We start from the raw sequence: 26,948 nt of genomic DNA, 5'->3' as shown, positions 1-26,948 counted from the left end.
ATAAAAATTGTAAATATTTATGCACCCAACATAGAAGCACCTCAATACATAAGGCAAATGCTAACAGCCACAAAAGGGGAAATCGACAGTAACACAATAACAATAGGGGACTTTAACACCTCACTTTCACCAATGGACAGATCATCCAAAATGAAAATAAATAAGGAAACACAAGCTTTAAATGGCACATTAGACAAGATGGACTTAATTAATATTCATAGGACATTTCATCCAAAAACAACAGAATACACTTTCTTCTCAAGGGCTCATGGAACATTCTCCAGGATAGATCATATCTGGGGTCACAAATCAAGCCTTGGTAAATTTAAGAAAGTTGAAATGGTATCAAGTATCTTTTCTGACCACAATGCTATGAGACTACATATCAATTATAGGAAAAAAACTGTAAAAAATACAAACACATGGAGGCTAAGCCATACGCTACTAAATAACCAAGAGATCACTGAAGAAATCAAAAAATACTTAGACACAAATGACAATGAAAACACGACGACCCAAAACCTTTGGGATGCAGCAAAAGCAGTTCTAAGAGGGAATTTTATAGCAATACAATCCTACCTCAAGTAACAAGAAACATCTCAAATAAACAACCTAACCTTACACCTAAAGCAATTAGAGAAAGAAGAACAAAAAACCCCCAAAGTTAGCAGAAGGAAAGAAATCATAAAGATCAGATCAGAAATAAATGAGAAAGAAATGAAGGAAACAATAGCAAGGATCAATAAAACTAAAAGCTGGCTCTTTGAGAAGATAAACAAAATTGATAAACACTTAGCCAGACTCATCAAAAAAAAAAAAAGGGAGAAGACTCAAATCAACAGAATTAGAAATGAAAAAGAAGTTACAACTGACACTGCAGAAATACAAAGGATCATGGGAGATTACTACAAGGAACTATATGCCAATAAAATGGACAACCAAGAAGAAATGGACAAATTCTTAGAAAAGCACACCCTTCCAAGACTGAACCTGGAAGAAATAGAAAATATAAACAGACCAATCACAAGCACTGATATTGAAACTGTGATTAAAAATCTTCCAACAAACTAAAGCCCAGTACCAGATGGCTTCACAGGCGAATTCTATCAAACATTTATAGAGAAAAGCTAACACCTATCTTTCTCAAACTCTTCCAAATAATGGAAGAGGGAGAAACACTTCCAAACTCATTCTACGAGGCCACCATCACCCTGATACCAAAACCAGGCAAAGATGTCACAAAAAAATAAAACCACAGGCCAGTATCACTGATGAACATTGATGCAAAAATCCTTAACAAAATACTAGCAAACAGAATCCAACAGCACATTAAATGGATCACACACCATGATCAAGCGGGGTTTATTCCAGGAACGCAAGGATGCTTCAATATACAAAAATCAATCAATGTGATACACCATATTAACAAATTGAAGGAGAAAAACCATATGATCATTGCAATAGATGCAGAAAAAGCTTTTGACAAAATTCAACACCCATTTGTGATAAAAACTCCACAGAAAGTAGGCACAGAGGGAACCTCCCTCAACATAATAAAGGCCATATATGACAAACCCATAGCCAACACCATTCTCAATGGTGAAAAACTGAAACCATTTCCTCTAAGGTCAGGAACAAGACAAGGTTGCCCACTCTCACCACTATTATTCAACATAGTTTTGGAAGTTTTAGCCATGGCAATCAGAGAAGAAAAAGAAATAAAAGGAATCCAAATCAGAAAAGAAGTAAAGCTGTCACTGTTTGCAGATGACATGATATACTATACATAGAGAATCCTAAAGATGCTACCAGAAAACTATTAGAGCTAATCAACGAAGTTGGTAAAGGGGCAGGATACAAAATTAATGCACAGAAAGCTCTTGCATTCTTATACACTAATGACGAAAAGTCTGAAAGAGGAATTAAGGAAACACTCCCATTTACCACTGCAACAAAAAGAATAAAATATCTAGGGATAAACCTACCTAAGGAGACAAAAGACCTATATGCAGAAAACTATAAGGCACTGATGAAAGAAATTAAAGACGATACAAACAGAGGGAGAGATATACCATGTTCTTGGATTAGAAGAATCAACATGGTGAAAATGACTATACTACCCAAAGCAATCTACAGATTCAAGGCAATCCATATCAAACTACCAATGGCATTTTTCACAGAACTAGAACAAAAAATTTCACAATTTGTATGGAAACACAGAAGACCCCGAATAGCCAAAGCAATCTTGAGAAAGAAAAACAGAGCTGGAGGAATCAGGTTCCCTGACCTCAGACTATACTACAAAGCTACAGTAATCAAGACAGTATGGTACTGGCACAAAAACAGACATATAGGTCAATGGAACAGGATAGAAAGCCCAGGGATACACCCATGCACATATGGTCACCTTATCTTTGATAAAGGAGGCAAGAATATACAATGGAGAAAAGACAGCCTCTTCAATAAGTGGTGCTGGGAAAACTGGACAGCTACATGGAAAAGAATGAAATTAGAACACTTCTTAACACCATATACAAAAATAAACTCCAAATGGATTAAAGACCTAAATGTAAGGTCAGACTATAAAACTATTAGAGGAAAACATCGGCAGAGCACTCTATGACATAAATCACAGCAAGATCCTTTTGAACCACCTCCTAGAGAAACGGAAATAAAAACAAAAATAAACAAATGGGACCTAATGAAACCTAAAAGCTTTTGCACAGCAAAGGAAACCATAAACAAGACAAAAAGACAACCCTCAGAACGGGAGAAAATATTTGCAAACGGAGCAACTTACAAAGGATTAATCTCCCAAATATGCAAACAGCTCATGCAGCTCAATATCAAAAAAACAAACAACCCAATCCAAAAATGGGCAGAAGACCTAAATAGACATTTCTCCAAAGATATACAGATTGCCAAAAATCATATGAAAGGATGCTCAACATCACTAATCACTAGAGAAATGCAAATCAAAACTACAATGACTTATCACCTCACACCAGTCAGAATGGCCATCACAAAAAATCTACAGACAATAAATGCTGGAGAGGGTGTGGAGAAAAGGGAACCCTCTTGTACTGTTGGTGGGAATGTAAATTGATACAGCCACTACGGAGAACAGTATGAAGGTTCCTTAAAAAATTAAAAATACAACTACCATATGACCGAGCAATCCCAATACTGGGCATATACCCTGAGAAAACTATAATTAAAAAAGAGACATGTACCACATGTTCACTGCAGCAGTATTTACAATAGCCAGGACATGGAAGCAACCTAAGTGTCCACTGACAGATGAATGGATAAAGATGTGGCACGTATATACAATGGAATATTAGTCAGTCATAAAAAGAAACGAAATTGAATTAGTTGTAGGGAGGTGCATGGACCTAGAGTCTGTCATACAGAGTGAAGTAAGTCAGAAAGAGAAAAACAAATACCGCATGCTAGCACATGTATATGGAACCCAAAAGAAAAAAAAAAAGGTTCTGAAGAACCTAGGGGCAGGACAGGAATAAAGATGCAGACATAGAGAATGGACTTGAGGACACGGGGAGGGGGAAGTGGAAGCATAGCACAGGGAGATCAGCTCGGTGCTTTGTGACCACCTAGAGGGGTGGGATGGGGAGGGTGGGAGGGAGGCTCAAGAGGGAGGGGATATGGGGATATATGGATACGTATAGCTGATTCACTTTGTTATACAGCAGAAACTAACATAACATTGTAAAGCAATTATACTCCAAAGAAGATGTTAAAAAAAAAGAAAAAGAAATGAAGTACTGATGCATGCTACAACATGGATGAACTTTGAAAACAGTATTCTAAGTGAAAGAAGCCAGTCACAGAAGACCACATATTATATTACCCCAATTACATGAAATGTCCAGAAGCGGCAAATCCATACAGACAGAAAGTAGATCAGTGGCTGCCTAGTGCTGAAGGCGTGGAGCCACTGCTAATGGGTACAGGGTTTATTCTTGGGGTGATGAAAATAAATTCTAAAATTTATTGTGGTGATGGCTGCAGAACTCTGTGAATATACTCAAAATCATTGATTTGTACCTTTTAAATGGTGAATTATACTTCAATTAAGTTGTTACCAAAACCAAAACCCAAAGAAGATCAAGGTAAAGTTTCCCGAAACCAATTTTCGACTGCAGACTATTTTCCTTGGTCCTGGCTCTATTCACTGGGGCCAGCAGCTTTTATTAGTGAAGACTTGGCCAAAGCCCAAAGGAACTCTCTTCATCTGTGCTTTGCCTTGAGCAATTTATTTTTAAATAACCCTTGTCAAATTAGACATACACAGTCTGGTTTTGCATATCCTCTCCTATGGTTTTTGATGTTTTTATCTTGGGGATGGGGTGGGGCATCAAGGGTATGTTTTCCTCTTTAAAAGATGTGATGGGTTAAAGGCCAATTAATTGTCAGTTTCAGTTTTCTTGGTCCCTGACTCACATCCATTTTCAACTCCAACAGCTTCCAGTATCAATCACACAGGAGCCAAACTCTCCATGAGGCAGAGAGATCTCCCCACTGCTCTGAATTTCTACTTTCTTCTTTAATGGATCTGTGGCCTCTGCTCAGTGTTCTTAGAGATCTAGGTGGGAGGGAAGTAATCTAAGGGAAGCTTGTAAACAATGAAGATACAGAGGTTTCCTTAGCACCTAGGTTACCTGGTGCTGCTATAAACTGTGAGGCCAGGGCTGGCGAGGTTCTGGGGCTGGCTTGCTTCACAGCTGGTTGGGGAGCCTGGGTTAGAGTTGATTTCCACAAGTACAGGATAGGATCAAGGGATAAGAGGGGGAAAAGAGGGAGACGGTGAGTTCATGAGGCGGTGCATCATGTAAGCTAAGTTAGTTTGGAGGAATCGCAGTCCTAGTGCTCCAGAGGCTGTACTGGGCCAGTTTATGAGGCTCCCAGATTCACTTGCCTCCTCCTCAGCCAGAAACTCCATAGGAAGCACTGTTTGCAGTGGTTCATACACTTATCATGAAACACATTAAGGTAGATATAGGGGTACTGATATGGAAAGATGTGCATGACATATTGTAAAAAATAGAATATATTTATATAATCTGACCCTGATTTTTAAGAAAATCTTCATATATGAAGGAGTGTATATATAGAAAAAGGTTGAGGATATACATAAATTATAAAAGGTGACTACTTCTCAAATGACAAGGGACTTTTATTTTCCAACTTTTATATTTCGTTATTTATACTTTTTATAATATATGTATTTTCAATCAGGAAAAAAAATATATTTATAATAAAATGACCAAAAGTAACTTCAGATGTTTCTTATGGGTGTTACTACAGGTAAAGTGACAGTATATCTTACTTAGTTGTTTTGGTTATTGAAGTAGCAAATTATACCAAATTTGACTCAATTGGCCTTTTGAGTTTTAGCTCCATGGAATCATTTTAACCCTGTGAAGCAAAGAACCTGAACAAACGTTAGGTTTGACTTTCACTGGTGCCACCTTCTCTTTCATTGCCAAGAGACTTAAACCTGGGAAGGAGACGGGCGGATGTCAAATGGTCAAAGAACCAGCCACTGGGATGGGAGAAAGGCAACCAAAGGTTTGCTCCCTTGAGGAAATTTCCCGAGTTATTGTAGACCTGGTCATAGGAGGTGGAAAGTTTGTCAGAAGTGGGCCGCTTTCAGTAGCAGGCTGTCATTCTTCCATTACTTGACTGCTTTTGCAAAAAAAATACTGCAACAAATCTGGAGACTTATACTTGGCCTAATTGCTTGGATAAAACAAGACTTGAAACTTGAGACAAAACAAAGCTGGGCTATTCCAATGCTTTTTTCTCCCCTCCCTTACCCCATCTCTCCCCTTACCACTGTATCTTCAACTTTAGATTTTTCTGTAGGATTGAGCTATATAACATTTCAGACCTGTCACATTAGATGAGCTATATATAGTTGTGACAAATTCTCTGCTCCCTGAGAGGTTTCCCTGTAGTATTTAGATTAATAATTTATTTTCTTTCTTCAGGGTTAGACTTTTTTCTTTAAAAAATATTTAGTGGGGGGATACTGCAATCCTTATATAGATTCTTGATATGAGGTAAGAGAACAGCAAATCTTTTCTGGGGGTGGTTTTTAAATTAATTTCTAAAAAGGTAATTTTTAGTACTGACAGGACAAGAGTCTGCTTATCCCACTCTCCTTCTAAATAATAAATGCAGCCATCATGCACAGAATCATCCTCACCATGTAAAATGAGTGAGTGGGAAGAAATCTATATCTTTCTTCCTGTGGAACGGACTGCTTTGGCAATGAGCCCAGTCATTCAGGACTTCTCCATGATCTGTTATTTAAATCCAACTCATTATGACTAATTTTAGGCAGGAAGCCAAAATAAAAAGATCAACTAAATATATTTTTGGTTTTTCCATCCTGTCCTTTCTTTCCATCTCCAATTTTAACACAAGTGCTAACTCTGAGGTCAGGGTTAGATGTATAGACACCCTCAACACAAGCACTCCATTAATCCAAAACCAAGCATTCCAAAAGGGTCTTGTGGCTTCAAATGAGATGGGATGACACTATATTCTGAAGTAGATAGCAGCCAGGTTTAACTCCAAAATGCCCATGATATTTAACTTAAGATATTCTTTGCTGCAGCTTAAATTCCAACTCTAGGCTACAGACATCATCAAGATACCATATTCATCTTTCATCCCCAGCACCTGGCACAGGGTCTCATAGGAGGTGTCCAACAAATGTCTTCTGAATGGAACTTTTAGGTCTATAGGCCCATGCTTCCTCTATTTTTTCTTGTGTGCCAAAAACATGGCTATTTAGTCAGTTCTCAAAGCCCTTCTATGTTTGTTTGTAGTTCTTTTAAAATTTTATTTATGTTTAATTCATCTGGAACTAATTTTTGTGTTAGTGTGGCAATATGATTTTGCCCCAATCTGGAATGCCACTTTTAACATATATTAAATTCCCATTGATTTTAAATTCTCTGCTTATTCCACTCTTCTGTTTATCTATTCCTGTGCTAGTACGACACTATTTAGATGACAGAAGCTTTTGCGCATACTTTAATATCTGACAGGACAAATTCCCCCATATCATCCACCTCAATTATTCCTTTAAGATATTGATTTGACCTTTTTCACACTCTTCCAAATAACTTTAATTTTTAATTTAAGTTTGAATAAACAAACAAACATACAAACAAAAAGCAAAGTTGATTGAAATGATGATTGAAATTTTGGCAAAAGTAGATATACCTACATCTATATCTATCCATATCTATCTATCTATCTAGATATGATAATTTTTGGAGGACTAATCTTTCTACAATATCATGTCTTCCAGTCCAGGAACACAGTATACTTTAACATATTCTGCTTTTATTTCATATTCAATAGTAAAGTTTTATAATTTTTCTTCATATTAATCTTGCACATTACTTATTAATTTTTAGATTTTTAAATCAATCAATCAATTAATTAATTAATTTTTGGCTGCATTGGGTCTTCATTGTGGTGCATGGGCTTCTCATTGTGGTGGCTTCTCTTGTTACGGAGCACGGGCTCTAGGCACGTGGGCTTCAGTAGTTGTGGCATGCGGGCTCAGTAGTTGTGGCATGCGGGCTCAGTAGTTGTGGCTCACAGGCTCTAGAGCGCAGGCTCAGTAGTTGTGGCGCACGGGCTTAGTTGCTCCACGGCATGTGGGATCCTCCCAGACCAGGGCTCGAACCCGTGTCCCCTGCATTGGCAGGCGGATTCTTAACCACTGTGCCACCAGGGAAGCCCTATTTTAGATATTTTATAGTGTGCTGTTGTAATATATAGGAACCATTTATTCCATCATATTGTTTAACATGATTAAGGAAAACTGGATTTTTCTGAAAACTTATATTTAACCATTTTATTGAACTCTTTTATTAGCTATTTATTCATCCACTCAATCAACATTCGGTGAGTACCTATCACATGCCAGGCATTTTTACATGTAGAGGGGGTAGGGTACAGCACAAATGTATATCAGGGAATACATTTTTCTGTAAACCTCCGTTCGCCCCCCAATAGCTGAAATGAATATATGAAGCTCTTGTTTTTCTCACATAGTGTGAAGTCTAGAGTAGGCAGTTAGTTCAAGACTGCTTTAGTGCCTCCACAATGCCAAGATGGATTCAGGAACTTTCTGTCTTTCTGTTCAGCAGTTGCTATCTAGTGCTGGAGATGCACTGTTTGCCCTCCAGCACTTCCACATTCTACGTGCACTCCAAGTAGGAAGGAGGGCCAGGGCAAAGGATAAGAAAAGCATAATAGTTGAGCCTGACCCCCCCTCCCCCCAACTCTTTCTAGCCTTCCTAGAACCTCACCCCATGGCTTTTGCCTACACTCTCTAGCCAGAGCTATATCACACGGCCACATCCACATCCACTAGTCACATTATTGATCCCCTCAAATGAGAATTCCCTTAGTAAGGAAGAAGGGGAGAATTCTGAATATACATCTAGAGGACTGTGCCACAACAAGACAAAATCCCTGCCCCTACAGAGATGGTCAAAGAATTTACAGCTGAGTGTCTTAGATTTCCAACAACCCAGCTCTTGGATCTCTCTCTGCTCCGTATTATTTCTACTCATTCCATTGGTGATCTTAAACAGTCTCATGGCTGTAAGTACAGTTATACACTGCTGACTACCAATTTACGTCTCCAGCCCAGCCTTCTCTCCTGAACTTCAGACTGAAATAGCCAACAGTCTACCTATCATTTCCACTCAGACGTCTAATGAATATCTCAAATTTAACCTGTCCAAAATGAACTTTTTCACCAAAACTTCCCTCCTATCTTAGTAGATAACAATTTCATCCTTCTGGTTCCTTAGGCCAAAAACCATCCTAGACTCCTGTGTGTCTCACATCTTACATCCAATACACCAGGAAACCCTGTTTGACTATACCTTTACCTTTGAACTGTATCCGGAATCCTACCACTTCTCACCTTTTCTAACACTAACATTCTGGTCCAAGTCACCATTACTTTATACCTGCATTACTGCGACAGTCTCCAAAAATCATTGCACATATAGATAATCCTGAATTCTCAGTTCTTTCACTTCCTCTTCTCTAATGAGCTTATCCTTGTCCCCCTACCATGCCCTACCCATTGTTACAAAACCACTCCCCAAACTGTAATTTCAGAGTTAATAAGCATCCAACTTTTGACAACCACTCTTTCCCGTCCATTATACCCTCTATTATTCCCACTATAACACTTGCTCCATCAGGACCTATAATCCATCAATCCTATTCTTTCTCACTTCTCCTCACTCTCCCCTCATATTCTTACTTTTCTTCTTATTGGGCTTAAATTCCACGTTCAGTGATTTCATTGTTCACATGCCTTCAACTTCCTTGCCCTTCTTTCTATTGTATTCACTTGGCAAACTCCCAAACCTGATTGATTAGATCTGTCTCTCCACCTAATCTGGACCTGTACCACATAGTTGATGTGGATGAAGAAATATATAACCAAACTGATTGATCTTACATTCAATTGATCACTAACCTGGTAGGACATTTAACACGGCCTGGAAATCATACTCTGTTTCCCTAGGTTTTTCACTTTTTTCTTACCTTTTCTTTTCTTCTCGAACTTTCAACTCCTTTTTGCTCTGCTCTTTGGTCTCAGTCTTCTTTTATATTTCAGTAAGAAAAATAGAGGTAATACAAAGAGACCTTCCATGAGCACCCATCATCTATCTTCCTTCCTGCATCTGTGCCCACATATTCAATCTTCTCTCTTTTAATATGGATGAACTCTTTGTATCCCTATCTTAGACCAATCACTTGTGCACTATTCTATCCAATCTCCTCCACTCAGTGATCTCATTCTGGTAATTCTCCTCTTTGTCTCCTGTATCAAATTTTCCTGGATCCTTTCCATTTGCATATATTATTATTTCTTCTGTCTTTGAAATAAATACACAAACTCTCCCTGGATTCCATTTCCCCCTTCCAGTAACTCTTTTATTTCTCTTTTTCCTTTACAGCAAAACTCCCTGAAAAATTACCTATATTCAGTATTTCCAATCTAACTCCTCTTACTCTCTCTTAAACCCATTCCAATGAGGCTCTCACCTCCACCATTTATCAGAAAAAACTCTTGTTAAGGTCAATAAAACATTTGTCCCAGTTAAATTCCAGTCATTTTTTTATATCTCAGTTAAACCCCAATGAAACATTTTCTGACTTTTCGGAAAGGGCAATCCATCTATTATATGCTGTCACCATTACACTGCTTATCATGCTTGTAATTTTATATTTTTATATGATTTTTTGATTAATGATTCTTTCTTCTTCAATAAACTTCAAGCTCCATAAGGGCAGGGATAATCTCTATTTCTCTATCATAATTGTATGGTCAGTGTTTAGCACAATGCCTGGCACAAAGGAGACCACTAACACAATCTGGAAAAATGAATGCTTTTTTATCATCATCCCCATTTTAAACTTGGGAAATGGAGGCCCAGAGAAGTAGAGGTACCAGCTCAAAGGCACACTGTAGATTATTGGTAGAATAGGGACTAGAACTAGTTGGACATACTGACCACCAAGCACCATGCTACATTCTGCGGTTACCAGATAAATGAGATGTGCCTCTCTCCACCCAGCCTACACCTTATAGAGCACCACCATGTTTGGGCTGAACAGGACAAATCATGCAACCCAGTGCAATATCAAGTCCTCCTTGTGTCCCCAAGGGCTTAGCTACCAGGTCAACAGAGCTGCTTCATACTGTCGACTGCTCTGTTCCTGTATTCAAAGTGCCCAGGAAGAAGGCCTTTTCCCCCAAAGCATTTGTTTGACTACGTACGGTGATGGATGTTAACCAGACTCCTTGTGGTGATCATTTTGCAATATATACAAATATCAGATCATTATGCTGAATACCTGAAAATAATATAATGTCATATGCCAATTATACCTCAATTTTTTTTTTTTTTTTTTTTTTTTGTGGTACGCGGCCGTCTCACTGTTGTGGCCTCTCCCATTGTGGAGCACAGGCTCTGGACGCGCAGGCTCAGCGGTCATGGCTCACGGGCCCAGCCGCCCCGCAGCATGTGGGATCTTCCCGGACCGGGGCACGAACCCATGTCCCCTGCATCGGCAGGCGGACTCTCAACCACTGCGCCACCAGGGAAGCCCCTATACCTCAATTTTTTTAAAAAAGCATTTGCTTGAAATTACATTGCATGCTTCAGAATAAAACTCTTCAGGTGCATATCACTCGTCACTGATCTACAAACTAGGAACTGGGAGGAGTGAATGGGAAGATCAACTTAAAGTTACAACATTAAGATCCGTTGTCAGTTGAAGACCAGTAAGAGAGAAAAAGCATTTCAGAAATGAAATCATCAGGCAAACAGGAGTTGAGTTATACAACTTTTAAGGAACCCACTTATTAAAAATATCTATGTATACTGGTTGGAAGGCTGCATATTTCAAGAAAAATAAACCACCAGTCAGAACTGTCAATAAACACAGTCCGATTTACCACTTTGTAAGGGACTGTGACTATTAAGGTGATCATATGATTTATTATCCAAAATGGGGCACTTTGGAAATAAAAAGTGGCACTATTAAAAATTATGCCAGGACAATGAGCATTTACCAGGACTGACTGTCCCAGGCAAACAAGCAGGATTGGTCACCCTCCTTAGCCAACCATCCACTCGCTACACATGAAGAAAACCAGGCACTCATTCAGTCATGCAAATGACTCCACCAGGGAAATGAACCACAGCAGCCAGAATGGACAAGATACCCGTCCAGTGTGGTCTCTGTTTAAATCATTTTTACCCTGTATGGTCATGCTAATATTTACCATCTCCACTGAATAAAAACGGAGTTAAGAGGACTGGCTTCATCTACTTGTTTTTCTTGCCCCTTCACACCTGATCTGTATTGAATCTTTAGGCGGGCCATTTCTATCCCCATCTGGAGTTTGATCTTAATGCTTAAGAAAGAATATGCCTTTCTGTGATAAGTCAAACAGAAAGTCATTCTTCAAATTAATAGAGGCTTCCCTTTTCCCCAAAGGCACAGTTAGTTGGCTTATATGAAACTTGTATGAATATGTGCCACATCTTCGTTAATCAAGATTGACTCTTAGATCATTCACTGAATCAACATAGCAAAAACAAGATCACTAGCCACAAAATTTTATTGTAGGGATCAATACGTATATCCTTCTGAGAAATAGTTCGAGCTATTCACTTGATGGTTACAAACACATCAGGATCTGTTTTATCGGGATATCTCTGGTTTGTCTGGCAAAGGAAAATCATGAGTCAAGTCCAAAAGGCCTGATTTTTTAAAAAAATCTATAAAAAGAGAGGATTAAGTACTGCCAGCCCTACTGTCAAGAAACATTGTACAATTTAAATCAAGAAGATAGTTCCATACAAATCCAGCAAGGCATGTTGGCAAGTAGAAATGAAACAATCTATTATACAAAATGCAAAAGGAGTCAAAGATGAGTTATAAAAAATAAAATTTTGGTCAGAAAATCATTACTACATAAAGCCAAATAAAGATGTCTATTAGTTGCTTTTTTTAAGGGGAAAAGAAATCAAACCGTTAGCTCTCTATTTATCCAGAAGGAATAATAAGGAAAGTGTCTGGAAAATACTTCTGATATTAAGTGAATTCTTTCTCATCTGCTATCTAGAGCTCACAAACATCTGACTTATTCTTGCCAAACTGTAGAAATGAGGGAATAAAAATCAGTGTTTGGCCACCAGTGGCACACTCACAACACCCGAATGAGGTCCAGAGTAATCCGAGATCGGGGAATGTCAATGTTGAGTACTCGGACTTCCACTCTTTCTCCAGGGCCCAGCCCAAGACTCCTTCTCTTCTTCGTCTTAGAAAGTTTTGCTTCTGTTACATTTCGTATGGGAATCAGCCCTGATCTCCCCACTCCTATATCCACAAAAATTCCAAATAGGGTGGCATTCTCGACTTTGCCTGTAAGAACTGTCCCAACCTGCAGGTCTTCCAAGCAGACTATGCTTCTCTTGAAATCAGGTTTATCAAAATCTACAAGGAAAGGGGAAAAAAGACAGTTTGTATAAATAATAAAGCACTGTTAGACACAACATAGATTAGTGAGTAAGTATGGACTATGTGTCGATTGTGTGCCCAGACCAGTATTAAGCATTGAGGGGGGACGTAAAAGGAGCTGAAGATACAGGCCTGCCTTCAGAGAAGAGGCATCCTAGTGGAGAAACAGCATGTGCCAAGCAGAAACAATTCAAGAAAATTTACTCAGATACCTCCTTCACCTCAAATTCTATCTTGCTAGCATGTAAACATTAGCACTATACATAAGGACTAAAATTTTAGATCAGAGAGTCTTATTTTCTTCTTTATGAGGAGGTGATGAGAAAGTATATTTGTTCAATGAATATGCAAGGCTAAGTCACAAACACTGAGAAAATAAGACCCTCGGAGATAGAAGATTGGGAGCTTTTCCCCCAGTACCTGAGTTCTCAAACTGTTTAAAGGGGGTAGAACATACATAAATGTTTAGTCAAATGTGGATGAAATTTAAATGGTCTTCTCACTTCTCCCCATAAATTTTGAACTCAAGGATCAATTCCTATCCACTTTGAATATATTTATCCAATCAACATTTATGGATTCTTGATTATCTATTGCTCAGAAACCCAGATCAGCTCCTCATCTCCTTTCTCCTCTTTCAATTCAATTCATACAACATTTATTAACCCCTATTATTACCTCCTGGCCAGGCACTCCGCTGGGTGCTTGAGAGACAAAGATGAAGCATAGATCTCTGTTCTCAAGTTCCTTACAGCCCTCTTCCCTTGCTCACTCCAGGACATTTCTCTGTTCATTAACACTACACACCCAAAGGTAGGCACAAAGCCTGCCAAGGAATCATTATGGCTTTAGTTAAAACAAAACAAAAACAACAACAAATGTTTTATGGTGGAGAAGGTTAAAACTCACAATTTAAATGGGGCTTTTGGATTATCTGTGGATTCCGTTTACCCATTTACCCATGCTCCCCTTGGCCCCCTTTCCTAGGATTACTGAATGTTGACTCTAATAACAAAGAACACATTCTATGCTCCAATCTCCTTTTACTAAGACCTCATTTTCCCCTCCGCCCATTCCATTTCCTTTTCCTCCACAGCTGTTGCCTTTATCCTGATTACTTGTTGAAGCTATCCTTTACATTTGTATTAACAACTGGTCACCTCTTGGTTCCCCTCCCACAGCCCAACCATACTGAAATCAACGTTTTTAAAAAATTCACCTTTTGCCTTTAAAACAAAACAAAAACCCTCTTTAAACCTGAAATCTCATTTTTTTCATAAAAAAGCAATATGTTAACATTGGAATTGATTGTGTAGAATTCCACCTGATGCTGCAGCAGTGAATTCCACAAACAAAAAACCCACTGAATGTGCCATTACACTGGGCAAGGACTGTGTCAAAGCAAAGTGAAACAAAGTTGTTGATCAGGGTCAGAGGTAGGATGGTCTCTGAGGCCCCACAGGCATTGTTTTTATGCTTAGAAACTTTTTTCCCCCTTCTTTCTTACAGAGGTCCAGCTGCTACAGATTCCCCAAGGGTTCCTGATCAGCTGCTTAGTTTAATTTCGCATGGAAAATCAGAGTCAAGAACTACTTAACATGTTTCTGAAGACAGCCTGGGTCACTGAGAAATCAGAAATCCTCCATGTACCAGGCAAACTTTAACACTTTGATTGCCAAGGCTACATATTCAGTCCTTTGTCACGTGGATGCCTCTGATGAAGCCAATTATGGAAACTAGCAACCAGAGTGTTAACAAAATAGAATTGATTATGTCACTGAGAAAACAGAAGACAGGATGAGTATGAAGAAAGAATGAAGCAAGAAAGGAAATAATTTTGAGAAAATGGAGAAAAGAAAAGAGATGTAGCATAAATACTGTAATACAGAAACATCCAAAATACTATCTGCCTCTTCAAAAGTAAGACTGTCTGCCTTCCTTCCTGGGGATGTTTTTAGTATTAAAACGAAAGTTCTCAGGCATCTAGGAAACTGTGACTTACTCTAGGGCAAAAGTTTGTTTCAAAGAGATTTATTTGAAATTTCACTTGTCACAATGATAAACACTGCAGTAACTGGTAAACTCAGTTGAGAGCCCAGGTGCATCTGTTTCTGCTCAACCAGGTAAGGACCAACTTAGCTGTTGGTTGTTTAGCTGAACAATATAATTTGAGTATTGATCTTTGCTCTGAGTCTACAGTGTAACTGGGATAATGGAGCAATCAACAGCAAGACCGAAAAATAAGATGGACAAGGAAAGCCAGTACAGAGGCATATTTGCCAACCCTCTAATGTAGTGGTTCTAGGCATAGCACCCTCAAATCCCACCGTGCTTGAAAACTACTGCTCACTTAGTATTCCTGCTAGATAACACCTAGGTGGAATTCACACATAAGAATACCTGCAAAGGGAGATGGATTTGTCTACTGAAATATTCACTTTGGATGGACCACACAGAGGCTTCTACTCCTGCATTTCTGGCACAGGTCTTACTGTATGTTTCATTTTATTTTTCTCCAACCTTACAATTAATTTCAAACTTACACAACAGTTGAGGGAATGGTGCATTGAGCTTGCTGGGTTAGCACAAATTCCCTTAAACCTTTTCAAAGAAACCACCTCAACACAGCCCAACCTAGAATGCAAAGAGCCAAGCCCTAACATGGTATAAAACTGGTGTGAGACAAGCACAGACTCATTTAAATCTAAGGGCTTCCTATTCAAATTTCCTTGGGAAGTAGGTCATTTGAAACCTTAATTCCTTCTCACCGGGTCATTGCTCTCAACAACTATGGCTGTTATACTTCCCTCACCATCTACTTGTGCTGAAAGCCGAGAGACTTTTAGTTAGAAGGAGAATAAACAGAGAGATAGTATCTTATTTGTTAAATGTGTTCATTGACATAGAATCCAGGAACTTGGAAGGCTGTAATTTAGGGAGAAGATTCACTTTAGTTTGTGAATCGAATGCTTTACCTTGGACTTCTAACTCTTATGAGGTAAAAACAGTTTACAAAAGGATCATGAAGAATACATGCCTCCATGCACATGCCAGCACATGCATGATGCACTTAGTCTAGTGTGATGGGAAATAAGCCTGGGACAAGGGTTCTGGAGACCTGGCTTTTAGCTTCGGCTTTGGATACTAACTGGCTGCAATGACTTTGAAGGAAGGTCACTACGCTTTAGTTTTCTCATGGATAGAATGGGAGAATGGAGAATCCAACGGCTTAGGATTATTGTGAGCTATGCAAGTGAAAGGTGCTGTTATTCAAGTTCAATTGTTTACCTGTTCGAAAGTCAAAGCTCTCAGGCTGGCTGAGACCATCTATGATGACCTGTAAGGTGTGTACTGTTGTTTGCAATCTTTCTGCAGTTTTCTCTATTCCTTCTTTTTCAAGGAATGAATTTATTTTTTGTTGCATTTCAGGCTTGCCAATCTCACACAGTGTCCCTCCAACAAATGACAAAAACCTGCAGAGGAAAAAAAACCCCAACACTTATTAATAATATTACTTATTTTCCAATCTCCTTATACAGGTCACTCCTTATTCATCTCAGATCCATATATCAATCAATCAATTGGTCTTTATTGAAAATCTATTATGTGTCCCATGCCATAACAGATGACGTGTCTTGGGGGAATAAAAGGGAGGGGATAACTTTAGGTTTTTGTGCTATTTTCCAATGAAGCATCTGCTCAGAATCAGCACCAGAAACGTCTTACAGTGCAATGTTCATTAGAGTTTAGTGTCATATATATTTTCTAAATAAGGATACCTATATTTGCTTCATGTTTCCCAAAATTTCAGTTAGGAAAACTTATTTGAATTTAAATTATCTATTAGGCAAACAATAAATTGATGCTATCAAAATCTGGCAAAACATCCAACAAGCATTGCCAGCTTTTGACAAATAACTCACTCTATTCATATGCCAGATCGTCGCTCTTGACTTCTGTGTACCCATGATGACAGTGTTACCTGTGCAAGCATACGCTCAACCTAATAATTCTCAAATTTCATCAACAGTCAAGCCTCACCTGGACTAAATAATATCAAGTACGTTAAGCATTCAGAGTCAACAGAAAAAATATGAGGGGATTATCAAAAAGAAAAAGTAACTTTCTTCCAAAATGGAAGCATTGCAAGCAAGACCTCAATTGTATAATCTTAAGATGAACATTACGTTATATTCTTTACATATTATATAGCTGCAATATTTATAAAATAAAAACATTTGTCTTTCTCTATTTCCCTTTGCTATGTTTACCATTTCCCTTGCTTGTACAGCTGCCTCTCAATTACTTAGCTTTGGAGTTCAGTAATAAGTTAATTAAGAAAAAAACAATTATAGTGTTAAGCTGAATTTCCCTTCAATCTCATCTGAATATTAGGCTGTAGCTTACTTTCTTGATATTCCTTGGCTGGGTATTTTTCTACATCAAGTTCCATCCCCTATGATTAATGGCTCTTAAAAAATGTCAACACAGTAATCAGACAGATAGTGATACTAATGCCCTCAAATCCTTTCCTCTAATGATGTCTCTGGAATACAAACAGGGGAAAAGGAAACGGAGGCTTGTCTATGATCAGAATTGGGAGGTATCCCATTTGTCAGGTTGCTGCATGATCACAAAAGGAATGCTTGTGATTTTCAGTCTTTTCTTACATTGTTGTGTTCAACTAGAAAAGACCTCTTCAGTGATAATCCGGTAGTGATAATCTGTTATCTGGTGGAGATAGCTGTCTCAACTCTCATTTAGCCAGGGGCATCTCTTTGGGTTCGAACAAAGAGGTTCCTCCTACCTTTCCAAAGCTGTATTTTTAGTCAGAAACAGATTCACCAAAATCCAACTTATTTTCTTGAATATATTTTGGTTAAGGGTTTAATGAAAGACCAAAGAGTTGTCGCTTGGGCTCCCTTTTTTTAAATGAGCTTCCATCCCAACTGATGGCCAGTGAGATACACACTTTGTCTCTGTGCGTCCATGGCTTCCCTGGCCCACGGAGAGGCAGCGGTATCTGTTAGTGCTGATGGATGAGCAGTAGCACATAAGGGCCCTAGTGACAGGGAACAGCTGCTAAAGCTCTGACTGATGGGGCAGATGACACAGGACAACCTCTGCCCACAGCCAACTTCCTTGCACAACTTTCTAAATAAAACAGGCCCTGCTGAGCAGACTTCCCTGCTATTTACCCTCTTGGCTTGACTGGTCTGCAATTGGCTATTTAGCAGAACATCTTTCAAATCCCCAAGATTCTGGCTTACAATCAACTGATAAAATGCCAAAAAAAGTATATTCATGAGTTGAAAATCTATAATAACCTTGAACAGCATTTTATAACTAATAAAAGTAACTAAAAGGCAGAAACTTCCCAAAGTAATGTACAAGTCTTGGTCTCAATAACAAAAACACTGGCTCAGGAGGCTACTTGGAGTCTTAAGGTTGTGTGTGTGTGTGTGTGTGTGTGTGTGTGTGTGTGTGTGTGTAACTAACTGCTCCTAAAGTAACTTCCATATAAAGAATTCTGTTTATAGTGGTTACAGATGTACAAAGAATATTGGTTTGTTTAACCTGGGTGCATATTTCATATATTATTTTCATCCTCACACACACAAGCCTGAGGGCAATGGTAACTGAAATCAATAAAAAAGCACCAAATTGTGCTCCTAGCTAATGCTTCAGTATTGATCAACCCCATTTTTAAATGACTATGAAACAAAGTCAGATGCTTTTTTATTTTGAAAACTTTCTTAAAGTTACAACAGGGTTGCAGAAAAAGGAAAACAGGAAACAAAAGGGGAGAGGGACTATAAAATGAACTGGGAATAGCTTGAGTTTGACCTCTCCATTATTGGATTTCAAATATATTCAACTGTAAATGATAGGAAACAATGTTTCTTGCTCAGTAGCCACTCAATAAACATGTGTTCTTTAAATAACATAAGAATAATTTATTCTACATTATTCTCAATTTTTACTCTAGAATCGAGTGTAATAAGTAATGTCCAATACACAGTTTCATTTTACAATTGAGTATAATAAGAAATACACAATACAAAGTACTTTCTGGCTCAAAAGTGCCATATAAAAACACACTGTACTTTATGTGAACGTAAGAATGTATGTGAACATGTTCTGAAAAATATTTTCTGAAAAAACAGTGCTTGATAGATGTTCTCATTTAATCCTGACAATAATCCTGAAAGGTTGGTATCACATCATATAGAAAGGGAAAATTGAGGTTTAGGGAGGTTAACTAACTTGCCCAAGGCCACACAGCTCTTTTCACCAACTGGAGTTTCATGCTATACATATCAGTGTGTGTCTGTTTATAACCGCAGTTACATCAAAATTAAAGTGCTATATTTGGTTAAGATATAAAACAATACTTTGGGTAACATTTCACCAACACAATTTAATGGCAGATTAGTTTTAAACATTAGACAGTTAACACTGATAAATCCCAGAGAGAAATTATTATATATATGCGTTTAAGTAGACAATTCTCTCAAAAGTCCATGCGTTATTAAAATCATAGTCTCATTTTCTCCACTGTCTCTGGAAGGCTTTCAGTTTGCTAAGGACTGCTGTCTGACCTGCTGTTTTTATTTAATATGTAATTTCATCCATCTTACTTAAAGTAAGAAAGTAGCATAAATGCAACAAATAAGCACATCATGTTCTTTCAGCACACATCTGCACAAAGTTAAAATACAGACCTTGCAGCAGAAAGACTGCTTGTTTTTCAAACAGAATGCTATATAACCTAAAATCGCTGATATTTTTAACAGAAACTTGTTACAAATGCTAGTTTTCCCCCTCAAAAAATAAGAAAAGTCTTTGTAATATTTTTCCTGAAGAATAAGAAATTCTCAAGATTCATAAGACTTCAGATATAGCCATTCAGTTTTATGTAATCATTTCCAGCATGGAGAAAAAAATTTAGGAGCCCAGGACTCATTACACTAAAGCAACATGATACCCCACAGAGCACAGAAGAACCGTGGTGATCCAACTCCATCACTTTAAAAACAACTTAATATTAACATGTGCTTTGTGGGCTAAACACACCGGATTTAAAACTCTGCAAAGAACCATGCTGCAAGGGCAAAGTACTTCTAGTTGTCTATCCACTCAGGACACTTTTAAAAGAGACTTTTACACTTTATTTTTATCCATTAGTTTTTACTGTCTTAAAGTAATCACATCAATAAACCAATAAATGCAAGAGCACAGTCATTTTAGAAAAAGTAGTTACAGATAAAGCAGGTCATTATTTGCAATACAGGCAGACGTCAGTCAATGATTTAACAGAGAGCTTACACTCTAAGAGCTAACCTGGCCTTCTTAACTGATTATAGAGGAAGAGGTGGGACACAAAAGTTCGGCAATAATTTGTTACACCGAAAACCACAGATTCTATATATATGTAAAAATTTACTGCTTTTAATAATAAAGACTAAATATAAATTCCAACGTGCCTAAGGAGGGAAACCTGCTACCCCTTTACACTATCTACCAGGAGCTGAAATTCACCCAGGTGAGCGTGTAGCAGCACACTTTAGTTTCACTTAAAGGAGTGTGGCTTTACCACATCTGCTGTTTCAGCAGTCAAATCAAAGGGGTGGCAGTGTGAACTGCACTTTCATCAACATCAAAGAATCTTTTCCAATTTCTAACCTCTTTGTTAAACCGAGAAACTGAACTGGGCCAGAATCCTTAAAAATCTTTGCTGGTGCAAAATCCACAAGTAATAGTAAATTCAAGTAGAGTGCATTTACAGAGAGGCGCACAGAACAACCAACCGACTGTGCTTAATTAGAAGCTAGTAGGTGCCTAGTGAGGGTGATACTGAAATGGCTTTTGCTAGTGTATCATCAGCCATGGAAAGTTATAGCAAGTGATTTTTCATAAGAACTTAATAGCTTTTGATAACTTATATACTGCACATAAACTTTTAAAAAATGTAACCCTTTCAGAAAGGGTTAACAAGGTTGTTCTGAAAGCCTTTATAGACTTTGATCTGAAAGTATAGTTTTAAATGGTATGCAGCTATCTGGGTGGCAGGGGGGCACTTTCAGTGTCATTGCTTGGAAACATTCGGAGTGTCTTTGGAGCACCTCCTGCATCTAAACACACTCTTGGATCTATGAGCAGCAGAAAAAAAAAGAAGAACCAAAAAGGAGAAGCTGCCATAGATTAAGGAATGCAGTTTGTCTTCCAAAAGACTTGGTTTATAAGCATCAGACTTTACCTGCTTCTAACTTTGAAGAACTTAGTAAATGTTTCCTCCTTTTTCAAAAGTCTGTTATATTGATACGTGCACAGAAACTGGATCCTCGATGCACATTGCATTAATTGTATGTAGGAGAACAAACGTATTCTTAGAAAGCTGTTTTATTTTATTTTAGCAATTTAGTACAGGGAATTGACTTCGTAAAAAAAAAAAAAAAGCCAGTTAAAATGTGATATCCTCTAAAAGTGTGAGATTTAGGATGATCTTCTCTTTAGAAATAGTTGAAGAAGACATTGCTTATATAGTTACATCAAAAAAAATATCTAAGATCAGTGAAATAATAACCAATGCCACAAAGAATAAGCAGCATTGATTTGTACGTAGCTTTTCCTATTTCAGAACCACTTACTAGGTATGACGTATTATGATATAATTCAAGATATAATTTAAAAAACCAAATGTGTGTGTATGTGTGTGTATATATACACACACACACACATCCAAATGAGTGTGAGTATATAAAAATGGGAAAGCGTCATGTATTGGAATATTGTGATTACTGCTCTAAAGATTTCTAAAATCTTATCTTAGAAATAAATTTACAAGTGACAAAGGAAAATCAGTTTTATTACACTTGTTAAAACAATAATCCCCATTAAAAAAACACAGAAAAACCCCAAACAACCCAATTACTCAGTGTGATCATCCTCCTTCCATTGAGTCTGGGTTGTTTTAAACATGCTCATACTTATACACACAGATACACACAACACCCTCAAATGATAAAGATTTGCTAAAATCAAGGCTCTTCAAAGGAATGTGACAAAATGCTAAAGTGAATTAAAAATAATTTAGAAAAGTGTTCAGCTAAGTATTCATTTACTGTGGAAGAAGACTCTATGAAAGATGGTAACAGAGCTTTTGCCTTGAATGAACTTATTCTAATTTAAGTACTGACAGTCTATTGGAATAATCTTCCACTTATATCTGCTCTTTTAGAGGTAGGATTTTATATGCAGACAAATAGATATTTTGAAAGTGCTCAATAAAGATTTAAAGTTCATTTAATTCTCTCAACAATTTATTGTGGATATAAATTTGCAGATAAGGAAATCTAAACTCAGATAGATTAAGTGATCTGCCCAAAGTCACATAGCTGAGACCACAAGGTTGTAGCTAAGGTAAAAGTCATATATCACATCTTCATTAGCATTGCTTACCTCTTAACTCTGGCAGATTTTCAATGTAGACAGAAGATTTAGATCCCAGATAAAATCTGGCACCCAGGACCACTGCCTGGGAGCAATTTATTATTATTTTTTAAACCAAATTCAAAAGGAAAAAGTTTGGCTCTTTTTGAGTTACCGAATAAGAGTTATACAAAATTAAGTTAGTGGTTTCAAAGGCTGCGGACTCTCTACAGCTCAAAAACACTGTTCAGAATTCATGTAATTTAATTTACTGTCTGTAAAGCCATAACGTGGATTAGTGCCTGTGAATACTTGAAAGAGGAGGGCAAATAAAAAAGTAGTATTCAAAAACATACAGGCTAGTGATAGCAGAGCTAAAATTAAACAGCTCTGGCACTACTAGGTGATAAAGCCCATGTACTGTAATAAAGAACTTTCTTCCTTGGGAAATAGCCTTTTTACTATGAATTCCATCCTGTCAAGGAATCCTCCTTTTAAGAAATTTGAAAATGCATTTCCATAAATCTCCCCAGTTGTCCTCTGAATGCGCAGAGCCATTTTTATTCCATTTAAAGAGTGGGCAATTGAGGTCAAAGGGATTTGCTTATGGTCACACAGAGAGTCAGAAGACAGGCTAAGATTAAAATCCATAGCTAGAGTGGGGACAGGAAGGGGAGAAGGGAGATAATGGGAGACTAAATCAATACCCTACTGAGTTTCAGGCTCCAGACTGAGTGATCTAAACCTGAAGAAGAGAAGAGAAGGAGAAGGGCAAATACTTTGGAGACTGGAAGAGACGGAAGCAAGCACAACTTTATGGCTGGTCGGCAACTCCCTCTCACTTCTGTTCCACTGGGTACTACAAGGCTACTCCAGATACTCAGGTGAGAAAACAGTGTTTTCTTCAATTCTAGGACCCAGTGTTAACATTAATGAACAATGTTAAATTATATTATAATTTAATTATATCTGGCTCACATGGTAAAACATTTTTTTCCCTCGGAAACTAACAGCTGTAAATCAACCCCCCCCTTTTCTTTTATGAGTCAGCTTGACAGCCCCTTCTCAATCACGACAAAAATAACAGCAATGACTATAGCAATAACAATAGTTTACTCCGTCCCAGGTGCTAAGAATTCTATGTATATTAATTCATGCAATCCCATGAGATAGGTACTATTATTATCTTCATTTAACAGATAAGGAAATGAGGTAGAGGGAGGCTGAATAACTTTCCCAGATCAAATAGGCATGATCTGAACCCTCAGCAGTCTGGCACTGTACTGCCTCTACAGTGAGCTGTGGGAAGTTAGGCACCATCTCAGATTCTTAAACCTCCTATTTACCTCTACTAGCCTTGCCCAAAACTTCATGCAGCGTGTGTTAGAACAGTGTGTAAGACATCAGATATGACAATCAGTTCCTAAGTATCCCACATCCTGGTCATCTGATTCTCAAATGGGTAGAATCTCTTTCATCATTTTTTTCTTTTGTGAAAGCACTTTCAAAAATATGATGAATGTTACTTCCTGGGAATTATAGTAAGCTGTTTGGGTTTTTAACTATAGTATTAACAAGAAAAAAACAAACACCAAAAATCACTTTTAGTAATCTGTCCTTTTATCATCTTTAGGTTTGGTCTCTCTTTTATGATGCTATGTCTCTTTATGAAAAGGCAATCTAATATTGTCTAATCATAGTTCCATAGAAGAAGTTAATGTGCAGTAACTAACTGACACACATCCTAAGACATCACTTATCAAAAGCCAGAAAAGATTCTGCCTTAATTTTCATGTCCGAATGCTGCCAACTCTTGTGAGGCAAGTCCAGAAAAATTTAAGATCTTTCAAATTTGCAAGTAACTTTTTAGGTCTGTTTATCAAATCTTCATTTATTTTACAGCATTTGTAGCTGGGTTTCTTTTCAGGAAAGTTTCCCACAGAGAAACATGTTTTTATCATTGTAGAAGTTAGTTGGCACGTGAATGCAGAATAAAGCTGCAGTGAATTTTAGATGTGGGAGGTGTGCTAGACATACTCATTAGACTGACTTACCCCTCCGAAAAATTACAAAGCACCACAAGTCATGGGCCTTCTGAGTTGCTCACAGTCAAAACTATGAATACCAATGCTCTACTTCTGCCATTTTGTTTTGTTTTTTTAAAACAAAAACAACCTCAACTCCCTGTATTACAGCTGCTTATTAGCTAGAAGGCTTCTCTTCTCGCTGGGCAGAAAGCTAAACTTGGGAAGAATGTGATAAAACCTCTGAAAGCAATGCTAAAAAAAAAGAGTTCAGAGGTGCTCAATCCTTGAACAGGAATGGGAAAGAAACAGAAATTGAGATCTGCTCAGTCATTAAAGGTCTTCAGTATGGGCCACCAGTCACTGTCTGGTTTGACTATGTTAGCTCCATGGCAGAGAGCAAGGCAGGACCTCCGAAGGGACTCTCCACCCCCTTGGCCCCCAACTGCTTTTAGCCCAGAAGCACCAGTTGGGATCCATGTATTCATTTATCTAAACACAGAATCCTTGTTGGGTTAATTCTACTTTTGTGGGTTTTCTCCCCACCAGCTTCATTGAGATGTAACTGACACATAACATTGTATAAGTTTAAGGTGTACAACCTGTTGATCTGACACACTTAACAACTGCAAAATGATTACCACCACAGCATTAGCTTAATACCCCCATCGGGTCACATAATTACCATTTCTTTTTTGGGGGGTGAAACATTTAAGATCTACTCTCTTAGCAACTTTCAAGTATATAATAGAATATTATTAACTATAATCACCATGCTGTACATTAGATCTCTAGAACTTATCCATCTTATAATTGGAAGTTTGTACTGTTTGAGCAACTTCTGGTCTTAAAAACCAGACACAAGTTTTTTCCGTAAATTAAGAATAAACAGTGCTTGGCTTTTGTACAGAAGAGCTCCTGTCCCCAGGAAAATATTTTGTGAGGTTATATGATTACTCCTGTTCCAGACCTGAATTTTAAGTTAATGGTTATTTACTCTCTGAAAACATACTTTTCCACATTGATCTAAGGGTCAGAAATAGGTATATCCTCAGTAATAAAGGAAATAGCACATTACTATTAGAATAGTGCAGATACTGATATAAATCATCCCTCGAAAGACAACTTACCTAGTCCATCATTTTGGTGCTGCATATCATATTCCTGCTACACAGGCTGTTAAGCACTTCTAGAAACTAACCTTTTAAAAATTTTCCCTGATGGCCAAAATAGAAATAACAATTAAATACTAGCTAAAGCTTTATCAAAATGAGTGCCGAGTAAAAATTTAACATTAAAGTTCCTGGCATTTCTCAAGTTAAATCAAGAACATAACAACTTTCAAGCTTAACTATCTGGAGCGAATCAAATTCTTAATGCAGCAGATTCTTTGGGAGAGTGCCAGGTCTCACTGTGACACGTACCAATCAGCATAATCTGCAGCACAAAGCACTACCTCCTGGTACCTCGTTCAAGCAAAAGGGGAAATCGGACACTTGCCTTTGGCTCTCTTGATCTACCAGAATGGCAGGACAAAACCAGAGGAGGCGTGGGGGGTGGCAACCGCTCCCCCCCTCCCCCGCCCCGCCCCGGCTGCTGGCGATTTCACTCAGGGCCCGCAGAGCCAGCGCGATGAAATCACTCACACTTGGAGACACTGTGGCAATTTCTGGAGGACGGTAGAAAATGGGAAATAATCCTCTGTCATGGTCTGTCTCTGTTTTCTAGTCTGTAAAATCTAGGAAAGCCCAGGCTCTGGACACAATACTCTGTGGAGGCTTGGGATTTAACTTGGGGAGGTCCTAAAATTCCTTCAATCCACAAAAGATTCTCAAAGAAGCACTTACTCAACACAATGGCAGAAAGGATGATCGAGAGGTTCTATCAACAGTTTTGCTTACACAAATGCATTGACCTCAGCCAGTTTAGACTACATAAAAAATTTTTTTTAATTGGAATAAAGCTAGACACTTCATTTTGCTCTATTAAAACTGTCAATTCCTGGGCTTCCCTGGTGGCGCAGTGGTTAAGAATCCACCTGCCAATGCAGGGGACACGGGTCCAGAAAGATCCCACATGCCGCCGAGCAACAAAGCCCGTGTGCCACAACTACTGAGTCTGGGCTCTAGAGCCCGCGAGCCACAACTAATGAGCCCGCGTGCCACAACTACTGAAGCCTGTGCGCCTAGAGCCCATGCTCTGCAACAAGAGAAGCCACCGCAATGAGAAGCCCGCACACCACAACAAAGAGTAGCCCCACTCGCCGCAACTAGAGAAAGCCCGCGCACAGCAACAAAGACTCGACGCAGCCAAAAATAAATAAAATTTAAAAAATAAATAAATTTATAATAAAAACAAAATTGTCAATTGCTAAGTAGT

At 38.2% G+C, this 26,948-nt stretch overlaps 1 protein-coding gene across 2 annotated transcripts in view; it reads right to left on the bottom strand.

The window, feature by feature from the left end:
• Nucleotides 1–12,193: 12,193 nt before the first annotated feature.
• The window catches only part of SRBD1 (S1 RNA binding domain 1), a 230,731-nt gene continuing 215,976 nt past the window's right edge, over nt 12,194–26,948 (bottom strand). For both annotated transcript variants that reach the window (XM_067703090.1, XM_067703091.1), the window contains exons 20-21: nt 16,402–16,586; nt 12,194–13,089 (exon numbers count right to left, since the gene is read on the bottom strand). In XM_067703090.1, coding sequence (XP_067559191.1) covers nt 12,800–13,089; nt 16,402–16,586 — 475 coding nt within the window. In that variant the 3' untranslated portion in view covers nt 12,194–12,799. The remainder of the gene's footprint in view (nt 13,090–16,401; nt 16,587–26,948) is intronic.

The sequence above is a fragment of the Pseudorca crassidens genome, chromosome 14, assembly GCF_039906515.1.
Source record: "Pseudorca crassidens isolate mPseCra1 chromosome 14, mPseCra1.hap1, whole genome shotgun sequence".
Taxonomy (NCBI): domain Eukaryota; kingdom Metazoa; phylum Chordata; class Mammalia; order Artiodactyla; family Delphinidae; genus Pseudorca; species Pseudorca crassidens.
The sequence above is the reverse complement of the archived record's forward strand: the minus strand, read 5'-3'. Positions and strand labels throughout refer to the sequence as shown.